This window comes from Haemorhous mexicanus, chromosome 3 (assembly GCF_027477595.1).
Source record: "Haemorhous mexicanus isolate bHaeMex1 chromosome 3, bHaeMex1.pri, whole genome shotgun sequence".
Taxonomy (NCBI): domain Eukaryota; kingdom Metazoa; phylum Chordata; class Aves; order Passeriformes; family Fringillidae; genus Haemorhous; species Haemorhous mexicanus.
Window position 1 is genome coordinate 55,452,617 of NC_082343.1, and position 17,372 is coordinate 55,469,988.

The 17,372-nt window shown below is 36.5% G+C and overlaps 1 protein-coding gene across 4 annotated transcripts in view; it reads right to left on the reverse strand.

Moving 5' to 3' along the window:
• Nucleotides 1–452: 452 nt before the first annotated feature.
• TMEM181 (transmembrane protein 181) overlaps nt 453–17,372 on the reverse strand; it is a 33,841-nt gene continuing 16,921 nt past the window's right edge. For 2 of the 4 annotated variants that reach the window (XM_059841893.1, XM_059841895.1), the window contains exons 4-18: nt 17,157–17,247; nt 16,496–16,614; nt 15,311–15,430; nt 13,296–13,376; nt 12,227–12,326; nt 11,357–11,487; nt 10,681–10,772; nt 9,567–9,624; nt 8,821–8,923; nt 8,673–8,724; nt 8,000–8,082; nt 6,870–6,959; nt 5,205–5,271; nt 4,991–5,017; nt 453–4,310 (exon numbers count right to left, since the gene is read on the reverse strand). In XM_059841893.1, the coding sequence (XP_059697876.1) occupies nt 4,232–4,310; nt 4,991–5,017; nt 5,205–5,271; nt 6,870–6,959; nt 8,000–8,082; nt 8,673–8,724; nt 8,821–8,923; nt 9,567–9,624; nt 10,681–10,772; nt 11,357–11,487; nt 12,227–12,326; nt 13,296–13,376; nt 15,311–15,430; nt 16,496–16,614; nt 17,157–17,247 (1,293 nt within the window). In that variant the 3' untranslated portion in view covers nt 453–4,231. The remainder of the gene's footprint in view (nt 4,311–4,990; nt 5,018–5,204; nt 5,272–6,869; nt 6,960–7,999; nt 8,083–8,672; nt 8,725–8,820; nt 8,924–9,566; nt 9,625–10,680; nt 10,773–11,356; nt 11,488–12,226; nt 12,327–13,295; nt 13,377–15,310; nt 15,431–16,495; nt 16,615–17,156; nt 17,248–17,372) is intronic. The other 2 variants (XM_059841894.1, XM_059841896.1) reach the window with 1 other exon arrangement.

A 17,372-nucleotide genomic window follows, 5' to 3' on the forward strand; every position in this document is an offset into this window, starting at 1 on the left:
CAGACTTTTGGAAGATAGAGTTGTAAGAAGTTGATTGTGATGAATGACATCAGCATCTTCACTCTCTCTAAACCTGTTTTTTATTACTGGTATTAACATTCACCAGGAGAATTCTCACTGCCAACATGGCCAGAGCAGACTTTGCAAAGCTACTGTGAAGCCATTTGAAAATGCTAGATCCCTTATGTAAACTTGGTGGCGTATTTAAAAATCTTAGCAACCGGTCCTTCCACCTTCAAGTCTGGGCAAGGTAATAACCCCCCCCCCCAGAAAAAAAACCAATACAAAACATCTGCGATGACACAGCTTCTTGGATCCCATCCTTAGGCAATTAACCAAGCTTAAATATGCATTAAAATGTATGTAAACTGAAAATATGTGTAAGTCATGAAAACAGTTTATGAGAAGGAAACTAAAATTCAGTAGAAGGAAAATAAACCTAGGATACAATATAAAGATATAAAACTTTATTATGAACATATTTAACAATGATTATGCAAATAAAGTCTTCCAAGAAACTTCCTTGAAGTAAAATACTCAGTTTTCCTTCATATTCCACATTAGCATGAAGTTTTACAACATAAATGGATAATCTGCTGTTATTAGCACAACTTACAGATACACAGAATATTTAACACGTCCTCATGCACACCTTCTCAAAGCAGCATTAAATTACAGCTTCTCATTAAACAGAGCATTTATCTTACACATTTCTATACCATTTTGGTATACAATTTTTCCATATTTTCATTTTACATATTTACAAACTCCTAAAAAAAGTTTTACAGTAATGCAAAAGTTATTACTGGCATAAGCAAAAGGAAATGGGTGGGGAAATTAGGTATGGATGAAATGTTTGGCTCAGATAAAGACTACAGATCGAAGTCTTTCCTAACTAGAACTGTTCTCCCCAATATTGGTACCACAGATCCAGTGCACAAGCTGTTTCTCACTGGTGTTAAGCCTTAGGCTGCCTCTTTGCCAGTCCTAGGAAAGTTTCCACCAATTTCAACACCAACTGTATTTGTAAAGCAAATATACAGAGAGTAGTTGGTATGACTGGCTTGCACTCAATTATTGATTTCTTAGAAGTCCCTTGTAATCACTGTGTATGTGGAAGTCTTGCAGTTATTAATGGATGGTGTCTCCTTTAGAGCCAGGATCACTGTGTGCTGTGGGGCCTTCCTGTGTACATTTCTTGTTTTGTACAGCTGCAGTAGTGATGCAAGGAACTACTTTAGCAGTAATAAAAGGAAAGCCAGGCTAGCTTCTTAAAAAGATTTCTTCTGTTTGACCCTTAGATTTCAATACTTTACTCAGAGGTGAATTTATGCCACCTACTCTCAAGCTGTTTACAACCCATATTGGAATATTCTTCAAATACTGTCTCTGCTCTGCAATCATGGAAATAAGAGGAGTCTTGCTAGCAAAACTAGTTCCTCATCTGCTTCACTGCTTTTGGCATCTTACTGTGTATTGAATTTGATGCAACAGTGATTCAACCATAGCTACCATAACACTGTAGCACTTCCAAAATAGAAAGCTATTTTGCATGGCAAACATTGCTTAAATATAATCTCTAAAAATGACCACAGAAATTATTTTCTCACTATTTTCATAGTGAGATACTTCAAGTACACATTTCCCATTCTTTGCTTTTCTATTTCAACTTTGAATGTAGTGATGTAGTGAAGTTTATTCAAACAAAACAGCAAGAGAAACGGGTTGAAAACAGCTTAGAAAAAATAATCTCCAAGTTAGATTAAAATATGCTTTTAGTTCATGAAATCTCAAGCCATGACACTATTTGAGAGTTAACTGTAACAACCAGTTCAGACTGTGATAAGAAACACTGGTGTACTTTGCACACTGGTCAAATTTTATCTTTCATAACAATTTAGGAGAAACTTAAACAATATCAGAGGAAAAATATTTGAGTATGTAAGAATCATGTAAATATCAGGTTTTGAAAACCTACTTCCTGTACCCACTGTTACTCCAACAGAACCTGAAAGGATTTGGCTTACGTAAACAATGCCAAATTGGTTGCCAAGTCTGATTCTGCACATTCAAATAGGGAGAGTTATCTCAGAAATAGTAAAAATGAGAATGGACTCTGCAATTTTAGGATACAGAGCATCTCCCATACCCTTTCAAAATAGTCTAAGAAGAAGTGCTAAAGGTACATTTTACTTTCTGGAAAGAAAACCAGCACTAACTTGAATTACTTCTTTAGTGTTTTCCTATATGTTCTTCTAAAGTAATACCGACTAAGAAGTTAAAGGGAAAAACCTGCTCTTCCTCCCCAGCAATTTCCTTGCTTTAGCCATACAACAGTGCTTTGGCTTCTAACAAAAAAATGATCCCTGGCACAAAAAGGTTTTAATTTCAGGTACTCTCCAAAAATTTCACAGCTCCATATAATTTTATAAAGTTTTCCCTCTCTCTCTCTCTCACACACACACAATGTCTCATGACACATCTTTAGCAGAGCACTGATTTAATCTGAACTATTCTATGACAGCAAGGGCGCAACCACATGAAGCTGGAGTTCCTTTGGTCCTCTCTAAGCGAGTTGCTGCCATGTGCAGCCTCCCCTTCATGATCTTGAACAGCCACCAGAAGGTCACTGCAATGGGCACAGTCTAGAACAGCTGTTGTATTAAAGCAGAACAAATCTCCTTTTTCCCTGCTATGACTCAGCAAGTCTAGCAGGACTTCATTGCACTATTCTGCTTAAACTACCTAAACGATGAACACAATTCCCTAGTGCAACCCAGCACCATTATGTAGTAGATTAACAGTGCTTTTGGGAACCTTCTAAAGCAGCAGGGCAGAGAAATTTTACAAGAGTAAATCTCTGTTGTAAGTACATGAAAAAAGGAGATACTTTTAGACAGGTCAAGTATCTGAAAACAAAAGTAGTTACAAACAAACATCTTAAATAAAGAACTGAACAGAGGCATAGGAGAAAACTAACTTCTAAATAGAGAAGCAGCAGCATTGTACAAGGAATACTTAATTCCCATATAACTTTGTTCCAGCACAGACTGGAATACAGATAATCACAACATGTGCTAGTAAAAGTTCCCATCATACAGGTGGCGACTGGTATGACAAAGAAGCTGAACTGTGCACAGAACATGCTCACAAGCTGACTCTCAGGCACGCTCAATACATGAGCAACTGTTCCTAGCATGTAGAGTAACTATCTATCAATACAACTTAAGGGAAACTTGATGTAGGAAAAAAAGCTCTAAAAATGAAATGTTAGGAAATTTGGAACTGTAATTCCTTAGAAAACTTTCATACTCTATTCTCTACAAGTAACAATCTCCTCCAGCATACAGGAAGACCAGTAAAAAGGCAGTACTGGCTTCTTTCTGAGATTTGCTGTGGCTGAAATAATTCAATTTGAAAGAGCTGTTTAAAAAAACCAACACAGACACTTCTGCTGTGGCAGTAAAGCATGTCATGAAACACATAATTATACAAATAATTTTGCACCACTGAGATTATTTTGGCTCATTACAACTGGCCTATTTGCCCATATCTTGCACTTATAAATCTGGTAAACTTACTGAAATGCATTTTAAAAATAGCCATAAGTCTATATCACTTATCTGAAGGAAGAATAGAAAGCTTGTGTCTTCTTGCACTGATTAAAAAAAAACCACTTAATTCACTGCCTCCAGCTCAAAAGGCTAAGGTAGAAAATTGAAAGGGAAATGAGGCACTTCATACCACGGTGGACAGTATACAAAACAGCTAATGCAAAATGCAACAGATGAATGGCAGTAGGCTGTACATCATCCTAAAGAGAAAAAACCAAAAACAGACAAACAAACAAACAAAAAACACAACAACAAAAAAACCCAAAAACAAATAAACCAAAGCCGAGCAGCAAGGAAGCAATTTGAAACTCAGCATACAATCTGTGAGACTTTAAAACAGAAATAGGTGAAGATTTTAGTCCACAGACATCTTGCTATTAGGTATTTTATAAGACATGTAAAAATTTTGGTTTCTTCAGTTTTCACCACAACCATTTCCATCATTTGTGTTCTCAGTTTTATCCTTGTAAACAGAAACAGAAGCAGGATGTCCTTCCTGGGAGTTGGTGTTCAGATGACAGCAGACTGTAGGAACCGAAAGAAGTTGTCCAACTAGGAAAACTTCAGAACTGGCTGAACTCCAGATACACAAGTCTGTCTGCACTGAAACCAGTCAATCAATCACTGTCCGACTCTTCTTTATACTTGGCTCTAATAGCTTGGCCATTCTGAAGAGGCATCTCTTCATAGTCGCTCCTGTGAAACAGACACGTGTTGTAACTTCTCAACATGGTGTTCAGATAGGAGGTTGAAAATAAAGAGAAAAGTTCTAAACTACATTGAGGCATCAAATTGTTACTTGGGTAAGAAGCGGGTATCTGTTTTTCTTCCTTGTGGGAGCTATGAACAGCACATGATTTTCCTCCAGAGGATGATGCATAATAAAAGTTATTCCAGTGAAAGCCATTTTTCACACAGAATAGCAAGAAGCAAGCTGGCACTACCACTACTCATCTAACTAACCAAAGGCAAGCTATCCCAGCATGAACTTGTTCAGGTTACTGCAGTGATGGTCCCATCCTCACTGTTCCAGCCACTTCAGCATCTTTGATAAGAGGTGAAAATATCAGAGGTGTATTTCAGTGTCCAGCACAGAGACATGTGATTGGGATGGGGTCTCAAGTGCTACTGCAATTCTCATATTACATAAATTCATCCAAGTCAAGGAAGTTTTGCTAGACTTGATTATTCTTCGTTCAGTAAGTGCTGGAGACTTAAAATGGGCCACTCTCCTTGCCTGAAGCATTTACATATGAGATGGTTCTTTCTAATTCCATCTGACTCCTGCAGTCCTTCCCAATGTAAAAAGGAAGCCCTTCCCCTTCACAGCTCTTACTGCCTTCACTCCATGAGCTACCAGGATCATAATACTTTACCTGTTTGTTTCAGTGCCATGGCAATCCCTTTTAGAAACCAAAAAAAAAAAGAAAAAAAACATGCATTCTCATTGTATTTCTGTTTCAGAAAAGGCTATACTTCTATTCTTTAGGCACAAAACTTTCACTAACAAACCCTTCACTTAATATGTAAAAGAATATTACAAAAATAACACACCAGAAGTAATTCTTCATAGGTATTTTTTAATCTTACCCATAAATCACATCGTCATCTGAATCATTCAGCATAGAAAAAGCAGGATTGTCTTTCAACTGTGATTCTAAAAAACACAAATAAGGGTTAATTTAGTGTGTTAAATAGATGTGACTGTAGTGATAACTCAACATTGTAGCAACAGACACAACAACTTCCAAGGCAGTCACAGCCACAGTTCAACAAAACTATAGCTAAACAGGAATTCTCTCCTTTAAATTCACTACCCTTCAGCCACATAATTATAATGTTCTTAAGAGTTAAGGAGACAACATAATTATCTCATTTTTAGACAAATATTCTCCATGTTGTCTGAGTTCATTTCCTCTGTGTAATTTCCTGTGTTGTATTTCAACCTGCACATAAATTGATTATTCTTAATCAAAATTTCATATGTATTTAAAAAGCACAGACTTCTTGATTATTTCTAAGCTAAAAATACAGTAGACCGAAGTTGGAATCCCTTGACTGTGATTATCCAGTTATTCTCTGTCCTTGAAAGAGATGAAGGAACAACTTGTACCTTTATGGTGAGATGAAAAGAAATACATACTTTCCAATTGCTATTTATGACAAGTCTCTCTAGCTTGTTTTAAGGGCTTAATTTCTTGCATAATCTGTGCTGCTTAGCTGCAAGTTCATAGTTATATGCAAGTAAAATTCAATCTAGCAATTTGCCATAGCAACTTTTTCCTGGCAGCATTTTACCTTCTGCTGTCTACAAACAAATACTTCCACAACCCAGCAGAAGCCTTCCAACTTTATCTGCATCCAGCCAGTTCTTTTTTCATTCTGGATGGAAAAACAGCATTTTTCTGGAACAGTTTTGTCCATCTCAACTCTAAATTAGAGAAAGAATGAGCTCCACTATTTAGTGCCTTCCTCCTGCATGCTCTCAGCATACACAATATGACTGGACAGGTTGCTAGATAATCTCAATTAGGCCTCCTCTCCCATGAAAGGTTGGGCCACATCATCTTTCCAGGTCTCTTCCAACCTGGGCTCTTCTATGGTTCTGTACCTTGAACAGAATGCTTAAAGCAGAGAATTTACTCAGTAAAAATATTTATTTTCATGATCTTTATCTTTTAGTGAGGGAAATGCTTTATAATCATCATGTAAGTCAGACTGTATCCTTTATATCACAATGCAAAACCAGAATTGCCACTGACTCAATCCTTTGTCCCTCCTTACATGGGCCCTGTGCAGCCCTCCCCATAGCAAGTTCTCCAAAATTTCTCCCATATTAGAGATCAGTTTCACTCCTATTTTTCCAACAGCACTTGAATTTCAGAGTCCAGTTTGCCAGCATGCTGATGTATTAACTTTTGTCAGAACCAAGTACAAATGAAGTGATGTTGTTTCTTAAGAGCTGTCTGTGAGTCACTTCAAAGGTTGGTGCATTACATGCAAACATCATACTGACTGTAAATGTGGTCTAAGCACACAAGAATTCAAGCCCAGCTAATCAGCTAATAACATTTTATGTGTTCCTTCATATTTCCAACACTAATTTGCTCAGGAGCAGTGAGTGCAGCTTCTGCTTATGTTAACTCAAAGCAAACCAGAACAGTAATGAGACAACCAGAACACAAAGACATTGCACAGCACTGCTAATATGGCAGCTCCTGTCATGCACGTTGCCAGACAACGGCTCACACTCACCATACAGCGCATTCTTCGAGGGGGAATACACAAAGGCTAATGTGTAGAGATAAAAGTTCAATAACCCATAGAATGATAAGAATTCTGCTGGTACTAAGTGTTAAGGATATTGCTCAATATAGTTCCACACATATTAACTTAGGAAACAAGACCCAACCCATACACAGGCTGTTTCAATGGAAAGAATGTTTACCTTACTCAAGTTTGTGAGCATGAGTGGCTAAACAAAACTGCATGTTTTAAATTCAATGACAACTAATGTACTCAACCTATTTCAAGGTAAAGCTCCCACTGGAAACAGAGCTTTAAGACAAGTAACATTTGCTGAGGCACAGTCTGCTCTTGAGCAGTGGAGTGTATGGTCAATCAAATAGTTCTGCCTTGAATGCTGAAAGAAAGCAGAGAAAGTCAGATGTTCTATTTTTTAAAAACTTCTTCCTTGGCACAGTGCTGAAGAAGGAAGGAGAAAGGCCTACATGTGGAGAGAACTCTGAAGATAGTTTCTTGCCATTTTTTTAGGTGAATACTAAAGGTTTTACATACTGTTTTCTCCTACCTCCCAACTCATATCTAAGCTAATCAGCAACCCGAGCAGCTGCAGTCACACAGAGCAAGGAGTACAGGTCACAGTCCTGCTGGCAACAGACATCAGAAATAGACTCTCCCAAGCCACTTGAATTCTCTGTTGTGACCTGTATCACATGTAGACTTGGACGAATACATAAATGCATTTTCACTGACATTAAAACTATTAATTTCTCATATTTTAATACGCCCCATGACAACTGGTAAGTATAGAGCAAACAACTGAAGCAGCAAATACAGCCAATTTTGCCATAACATCTCATTAAAATTAGTTAGATATGCATAAGGTATGCATAAGGTATTCATTCCTCTTGGAGAGTATCACAAGCAGTTGTGATGCCTGTGATGTGGACACACTAGACTGAGACAACTTTTACAAAGAGCCATGGCAAAATGCTAACAGGAAATCCCAAACAAAACAGACTCAACTACAAGAGTCCACCAAGAAGTCAAAGGTCTCAGTCTTAGGTACCTCATTTTAAAGCACCTTCTGCATGAAAAGAGATTAACATTCCTACTTCAGCCCTGTCACAACACAAGGATATAGTTCTGATAATGAGTTGACAGCTCAGCAACAAAGTTGTCCTGTAGAACTTGTGCTCCAAAGCGTAGGTAGAGTATAACAATGCTGTGGGGAAAAAAATAAAGCATTTAGGTGTACTGTGTCCTTAGGCTGCAAAATTGCAATAGTAGGTTGATAGAAGAGTATATGAGAGGGTAATTATGTTAACATGCAGACCATTTATTTTAAGATACATTTGCTTAGCTAGTTTTAAATTAAGAATGATTCTTTTGTGATTAAAAGTTAGCACTCAGCTGAGAAAAGCAGAAATCCTCAGATTTCATCCACTACAGACAATCCAATAGTCAACAGCTATTTGAAATAACAGCTTGGTGTAGGGAAACAGATATTAATAGTAATATAAGAAATTAACAGTAAACTTCTGCTTTGACTAAGTGAAGCCTACAAAGCTCCAGAAGAGCTCTGCCAAGTGGACTTCTAAATCTTGTGAACTGCCAGGTAATTGAAACAATATAAAGTTAGCTCAAAAAGTCTCAAGAAGGGTTAAAAAATGAAGAAATGCTTGCCATCACAATAATATTAAAAGGCATTCTTCAGTTTCATTGACTAACTTACTACAACAAAATGTACTCAAAGCCCTGAAAAAAAGGTTAGAAAAGTTGGAGTAGTGACAAATGTACTTTGAAAAGCCTTACCTAATGACAAGCACTACAAAGGTTAATGCAGTCAAGAATTTTAACCTGAGATCTGAAAAAGATTAAGAAAAGTTGTTATCAGTGAATTTACAGCTACATCTAGGAGAAGCAAGCCTGTTTGGGAAGAATCAAAAGAAGTATTCCTTACCAACATAAGGCATGTTTCGAAGTTCTGAGCATGCCCTCACTATCAGGAACAAAAGGTAGAGAATGTATGTGGTTGCCACCACAAGGAAGAAGATTTTCATTCCCTATAAGGAGAGTGTTAGGTTTTATTATTTAATAGATTTCATTTATTCCTTCTTCTGTCAATAGAAAGAATTAGTTCCCAAAAGTACAACACAGAATGGTCCATTTATGCAGGGGAAGTAGGCTCACAAAACAAGGATGGTGATACATTCAGGGAGGTTTTTGGGGAATGTAAAGAAAGGATGCTTAATAGAAACAAGGATTTTGTTAACCGAGTTCAGAGTTGACTGAATCTCAGTAATTCTCTAAAAACACAGCTTCCAAGAACAATACAAGGACCTATGTATATCAAATCTTCCTTTACAACAAGAAAGTCTGAAATGTACTAGGGTAGGGAACCTTGGTGGGAGTTAAGATGTACAAAACTGAACAACAGACTAAAAATTTTTTCTTTCAACCCCAATAAACTTGTGCTGTTTAGTCTCCAGATATGCAAGACAATTTACTTTTCTCAATGGGACTGATATCAATATGGTCTATTCATGATCTAAAGCAAAAACAAAAGTACTCTAGTCAGAATGTCTGGCTAGCATTTTCTGTTTTCTAAACTGTATTACACATTTTTATAAAAGAACAGGCCTGTATCTCCTTATATTGCCTAACTGTACCTGACAACTGGACAGCGAGAAGTAATTTTTGACTTACCTGGAAATTACCTGTGTCAACCCTGTATTGATATGTAGGGTCATGTACTTCATTCACGCTAGAAAAGATTCAAAATTAAAAAGTGGTATTAAAAATGCACAATTCCCGACAAGGTTATAAAGACATGCTGACCAAGAAACCCACTCACAAAGAAAAGGTTTAAGATTAGTATGTACAGCTTACAACAAAAGGGTTTGGCTGTGTAATTTGGTGCAATGCCATTAATTCCAATGGAGTCATGACAATTTACCATATATAGCAAATTAAATTTGAAGAAATATGGAGGAATTAAATTGGGATCATGTCTAATCTCCCCTCTTGTTTTTTAGAAAATGTGTATCATGTAAATTCCTACAAGCCTTCAGGATTCCTACAAGTCTTCACGATTCAGTGTCTGCGTTTTATCCTTAGAAAACTGTGGCATGAGGCCTTCCCTCATAGCAATTTTACTAATAGTATGAGCATTTCCTGCAACTGCACTGCTTTCAAAAATGTACAACAGCAAGGAGAAGGTTAGAAGGTATCTTCCTTCTGAGAGATAAAATAAGGGACAAAGACTTGAGACTAAAACAGTATAAAACTACAAATGTACTAAAATGGATGAAGTTTTTTGGGTGGAGAAGAGTGACACCTTTATGTTAACACAACCAATTGGAAAAAAAGGAGAACCACTAAACCAAGCAAAATAATAGAGTTCTAAGTAAAAACAACACAGCTTGACTACACCATGTCAGTACCAGTTGTGCAGGTTTAATAGTCAAGAAAGTCTGGTCAAACTATGCCATAATTAGCCACAGAAAAACTGTTGCTTCAGCTACTAAATGCTAATTGAGCCACAGCACTAGAGTGATTCTTGTAGGGAGCCATAACATACTGACAAAGTAGAATTATTTCTAGATCACACTCAGATTTATGAAATTATTTACTACTAGGTTGTCCATGGAGAACTGGTTTCAAATCAGTCACAATTTGCAGAACAGAAAGATTAAGAATTTGAACTCCATTCCTGTATCACAATCCGAGCATTAAGAAATAGATACCACCAGGTACACACAGTATTCTCATTCTTGAACTCTCTCAGCTCATACTTGTAAATACATTTTAAATTACTTACGTTTGCCATATTCCCAGTGTAACAGAGGCCAGCCACAAGAGTCCAACAATAAAGAATTTGGGCAGATAGAAAGTCAAGCACTTCCTTTCCCCCTGTTAAGAAAACAATAGTGTGGTGAAAGAGTGAACCCACATTTGAGATTTTATTCGTTCTTGACATAATGACAGTTATCTTTTTTTCACTCAACTGAACCGGATTAAGAGACGCAGCTTTTGTATTTTTATCCTGCACAAGTGACATTATATTGTATCATCATTTGGGTTAATAAGATGAAGTGGAGTTGGAGCATCCTATTTATAAGGGCCCACATATTTCACTGATGATGTGAATACAGGCATAGGCTCCAGAATTCCTATTTCTCTTATGCAGTATTTTAAAGTAGTTTAAAAAACCAATCAACTACCACATCAAAACCCTTCAAGCAAGAATGAAGCATAATGGCATCATAATTCTGATGACTGTCCCACCTATTGCATTTAGGCTTGGTTGACTCAAAATAATCTACTTCACCATAAATCATTCTAACTCCAAAGCTTCATATGTCACATTGTACTTTATGAATAAAATAAATGTTTGTTTTGTAAGAATTTGATTTCATTTTTGCCACCTTTTGAGAGAACTGAACAAAACAAGTCCTGTCTCCTCAGTAAGTAGAAGATACTGTTGCATCTCTTACCTGTACTCTTATACCATGGTAAACACAAAGCCAGAACAACAACAATGCACACAGAAACAGTGACTGGAATAGATCATCCAGCATTCCAGGAAACCAGCTGTTCACCAGAAAAGAAAGGGGAAAAAATGGATCTGTAACAAAACAAGGAAAAAAAAAAGTTAAACAGAGAAAAAAAACCTTTCAGTATGAAAAGGAAAGCAGAATCTACCTTCAGCAGAACAAAAAAAAAAAAGCCTAGATTTTTCCAAATTACCCCAGCAAATGAAACTGGACCTTCCTTTATTTTAAATAAATTAACAAAGTAACCGGTGCCTCCAGCAGCAATCCACTCTGCTGTAGGAATAATCTTGAATGGTTGCCAACATTTCTAGAGGATTTCAGGTTTTATTGGACTTTCTACTAAACCACTGTTAATGGTGACAACCTAAAAAATTATCTTATAATGACTAAGATGCAAATATTGTTTTGGTACTGCTAGAAAGTGCTAGAATTTGCTGGGTTTCACTGGACTAAAAGTAGCCTCAATTTTTAACTAAAGTGTGACTATCTTAAAAATGAAGACAGCAGACAAACAGAAATAGAAAGGTTAGGTATGGCAGGCATCTATTCCAATCAGAGCTTTAAATAAATAGTTGACATCCATGTGACTGAGAAGAACAAAATCCACCCACTCATTATGCCCTTGAATTTGCTACACTTGGAAAGGGCTGGTTTTTTTAAAAATTTAGTTTTCTGAAGCTTTATAAACATCTGCTTATACGTTCAAGGAGAACTTATAAGCAGAAGTCCATTTGACTTCTCTTTTTGTCTTTTCTTTTCCTACTTCTATTTTTAAAAGGTGCCTTTCCAAAAATTCAAGGATACAAGTACCATTGTAAAGCAGCAAGAGAGGAAGTAGGATGGACATCCATTTCTGTTCAATACCCCAGTCTCTCATGGAGAATTTCCGCAGGGAATGTGCAAACAGGCACTATAAAACAACAACAACAATTTGTAAGGAAGGAATACAGCCTTCAGTGTTTAACCAGCCTTCTGGTTTAACCAGAGAGAGCACAGCACACTGCCAAGGCTACTTCACGAGACCTTTGCCACTGAGGACACTGTAAAATGGGCACCAGATCTCCTAGTTTCTATTTCAAGTTTGCTTGCTAACCCCAATGCAAATTACTTAATTTCTCAAGCAAACTGGGAAGTAAACCAGCCAGTACCTGAAAATCAACAACGTGTGAAAAAAACAATGTTGTCTCGTTACTGGTCACACACTATCAATTACTTCCACTTGAACTCACTTCTTTAAAAAACAGATTGCATTTTATATTCACAATTACCTGAGCAACATCATCAGCAAGAAAAATGCTATGGAAGCATGTAGTACTTTGGTGTCCTTACTCTGAAAATTCAGGATTTTAGATTTTATGTTGGCTTTTTTTCCATACACTTCTTTTCCAGGAGCCAATACAGGTGAGGGAGGAGACATCACTTAAATCATAGCATAATTTAGGTTTTAAGGGACCTCTGGAGGTCATCTGGCCCATGCTCATATGCAAGGCAGTGATATCTTTAATGTTAGATCAAGGTCAAACAGCCCACACTTTGGCCATCCTATTCCCGAGCCTACCTACATTGCAAAATAATACTTTTCTTTAGCATCTCTTCACAATTTCCTTTGTCTAAGCAATTTTTTTCTGTTTAATCAATCCAAACCCAGAGTTTAGAAAAACAAGTTTTCCCATTGATCCTATTTTCTTAATGTCCCTTCAATAAGACTTGTTAAAACATAAAAGCAGCAACTACGTAAGTATTTCAGAAACATTTCTACACGCATTCAGTGACATGTCAACTTTGGTGCCTGGGGTTAAATTCCTAAACACAGCATTACAGAGCAGTGTTATCAGCTGCCTACATAATAAACTCCAGAAAAGCTGCAAAAAAATCTTACCGTGACCATAAAAGTGAGAACTACAAAGACAAATCGGAACCATATCTCCACTTGTGAAAAGGTTGGATTATAGGTCTTCCACTACAAGAAAACAGGAGAGCCCAATGAGTAATATTTTGACAATCTACATATGACATCAATAATTAGCACTTTACTGCAGATACTGAAAAGTTCTGTGGCTTTTCAAAATTTAAAGGTATAACCAAATTCCACTGTGTTACCATGGAAAACTAAAGACAAATTTGAAATCACCGGACTATCTGAAAAAAAGATAAAAGCAGCCTAATAGCCTTGCTTCTTTTATCCTGCCTCTTCCTAACATACTGCTGTCATATGTTAAAGCACTCTCAGGACAAACAGGATAGCCTTCATTGCTCTCAACTGCACTTTCAATCAAAGTTTGAATGCCAATAAATGAGTAAATCCAGTGTGTTGTTCTGTACCACCAGGATCAGATGCATAAATTGATTATGAAGAAGTCAGAAAGGTACAGGGGTACTTCCTGTCAGGAGTCTACTTTCTTTTCTTAAAGCTTACTCACTTGTCTCAGAAGTTAAAAAAGAGAAAATCATGTAAAGGAGGGATAGGTAGCTTACCAGAAACAGAAATCTTTACATAGATTAAGGGGGAAAGCCTCCTTCTTCTACTCTAATTATTAGAAGGCATAAATATTAATTATAACATGTCAATTTACATAAACTCTGCTCTGTTGACAATTTATCTCATACCTGGCATGCTTCTGAAGCCATTTTTGAAATGTAAGCTCCCTGGCACAACACATGCTCTGCTCATCTGAACAAGCTTTACCTTTCAATGTATTAAATCTGTCAACCTCTCTCTTGTCTTTTTAAACTGTAAATGTAGAATGAAAATTATATGTAGAGAAACCCATTATACAAAAGGCAATCCATTGATTTCAACTGAGATCACCATAAACAATTGTAATAATGAAATAAATGTGACAATTTTAGATGCTGCAGGAAAGTTTGGGTTGAAGTTGTTTTGGGATTGCATACAGGTCTGCCTTAAAGGCAGCCTGCAAAGGAAGATAAAAAACTGTACAACTATAAATGCCCCAATACTATGTTCTGATTAAAATCTGGAACTAAATAAAGGGCTTGCAAGCCTAGAGGTTTTTGCTCCTTGGAGCTTATTTTTAATTATATGCTTTATGCACTGAAATATTAAAAATATTAATATTTAGAAAGTTAATTTGGTATATTAAATATATTTTTAATTTACAGTAAGATTTTTGGTTGCTACCTGCTCTGACACAGTGAATGCTTTATACAGGTAAATATACCAGAGTAACCTGTATTATAAACTTGGTTTAGTTCCCTTTTCTCCCAATGCAAATGTTTCTAAATTTCTTTCTGGAGTCAATCAATACACATTATATAAGTGCTTTATAAGCAATCTTTAGCACTATTAACTGAGATAGTTATTCTACTGGAGATCATTTCAGTGAATTATTGTAGTAACCTGCTTGTGTTAGCCAAAAAAAACTAATTCTCTTCCTCATAAGCACAGTGCCCCTCAAAAAACATCTCTTCATTTTCCTTTCAGTTAGTTAAACCTTTCCAGTTCACACTTTTATGAAGTCTGGAAAATTTTGCTAATTCAAATACACCTCCTGGAGAGGCTGAAAAAAAAATACCATTCTGCAGACAGGCAGCATCTCTATAAGCAAATGCAGAAAACTGGATGTTCTAATCTAGCTTGCCTATTGTAAAAAATACCTCCCAGCACTCAGACTAAATTTATCTATTACAGAATACAGCAGCAGTAGTTCTAAGAGATTTTTTTTTTCCTTTTAGAGTTAAAAAAAATTAGTCTTGACCCTTATCAACAGTAAATGCTATAATAGCTCTGACATCAGTAGTGACAGACAAAATAATTATGATGCATTTTTTCATTTATCTTCAAAAATCTGATACTTTTTTTGTTACAGTTAAAGCACACTTTAATACAGCATTAAAGAGACTTCTTTTAAGAGACTAAACCTTTATACTTACTGTGAAAGTAATATTCTGGATGGTGTATGTTAACTTGTTCAGATCTTCAAAGCCAACAAATATGTTGTACTGAGTGTAGTTCAGGTAGCCCAGGTGAGCAACAATGATTTCACTGCATTTCTGTGAACACACACAGAGAACAGAACATAGAAGTCTTCAAATTATTCCAGAATATGCACTGCTAGTATAGGTTGGATAATTTGCTCCTAAATGGTCCAATATTGATTATATTTATAATATATCTCACCAATCTCAGTCAGTCTAATCAAGATTTTCTTGAAAGGTACCAGAGAGAACAGAAGAAACTGATAAAGTCAGTCAGGTGTATCAGTGACTGAACAATAAACAGTGCCAGCTTTTCACTTAAGCCAGTGACAGCAACTGCTTGCAGCACCAGGATGGAACCAAATAACTGTGTCACTAACTCAAGCTGGTGAGATAGGGTTACCTTATACTAACTCATTTAAAAAGTTAACAGGAGAAAAGAGAAAAGCCAAATATATTGCTCTCTTCTCTCTTGGCTGTGTAATTAAATCTAATGGAGCAGTATTAATTAATTTCTGCAAATTTCATAGATATGTCCATATATCTATATAAAAAGAAAACACTTGATTTATTATATATGCTTATCATAAAAACTTCAGCTATGTCCTTCCTAAAGGATTTGCATCTGGAGAAGCTGTTTTGAATGTCTTCAAGCTTAAAATTTTCAGTGAAAATTACATTAGAATCTCCAAACATTTCTTCACACTGGAAAAAAATGTGGCTTTTTCAGAACAGTTGCCAGCTGATTTCAAGCAGATTCTGCAAGGTGTTGGAGAAAAATTTTTCTCTCCTTTGGAACCCTATATAAAATCTTCTGCTACAATATCCCTTACTTCAGTACTGCTAAACCTGTTTAGGTGACTGAACAGGACCCACAGCTTTCCTGACAAAGAGCAACTCTAACAAGAGGGGTCTTTAACAGGCAAGAGACACAAGTCACAGAACTAAGCAGAAAAATGATGGACAGGAAGGTATCTTGTCAGCATTACTGCCGACATTGCCATTATAAATAAAACTATCCTGTACAGTCTTTCCTGAGACATGTTTAACAGGTACATTCTTATTTGCAATGTAAAGTAGCATGCACACGGATTTAAAGAAAATGCACTACATCAGAGTTTTGTTTAAGCAAGTGCATACTTGTGCACAACTGAGTAGCCTCGTCCGATTGTGAACTTGATTGTTAACATATGGTGTGCTTCCATCCTTCACCACTCCCAGCACTTTGACCGTCATAGTCACATTCTTCTTGAGGGATACTGGAATTAAAACAGAAAGCGTTAATGTATTGCTACATGCAGAAATTAAATCTCAAATAGACTTCCAAAATAATTTAAAACACATATGCTATCCAAATACTACTCAGACTTACCCAGGTATACATTACTGGAGTAGGGTACAGTATTTTTATACATAGGCAGTAAGTCACAAGCCCTGTACTGAATCTTGACAGATTAACAATTACTAATATAGTATTTCTCACATATACAGGGAAGCTGTATTGATTAATCAATATCATTACAATCTACACATCTAATTCCCCCCAAAATGAAGAAGGAAATACACAGATTATCTAGATACTATTGTTTTCACAAAATAACAAACAACTTGTCCCCTACTCCTGTTGCCTACAATTCAATCAGTGTCTTTACCAAGGGAGGGGGGAGAGGTGGAAAAAAAGCTCATCAGAGGAAAAACCCACGGCCAGAAAGCAACAGGATCATGTGTGTGACAGATGGAACTAAAGGTACAATAGACAGGTTGCTATAGCAGTTTCCTGAGAATTAGGTCAGATTCTCACCATCGTGCTGATCCAACTCAACCACACAGGTCAGCCACAGCTGCTGGTTGTAAGTTGACAGTGGTGGCGAACTTAAATTAAATGGCTTCAGCTGTAAAAAACCCCACAAGGTTAACACCAGCCTTTACACTGTTACATGACATATCTGTAGTTACAACGATGAAAGGCGTGATAATTATGTTTGGGACAATGTTTTTGAGAAGAGATTTGTATGTG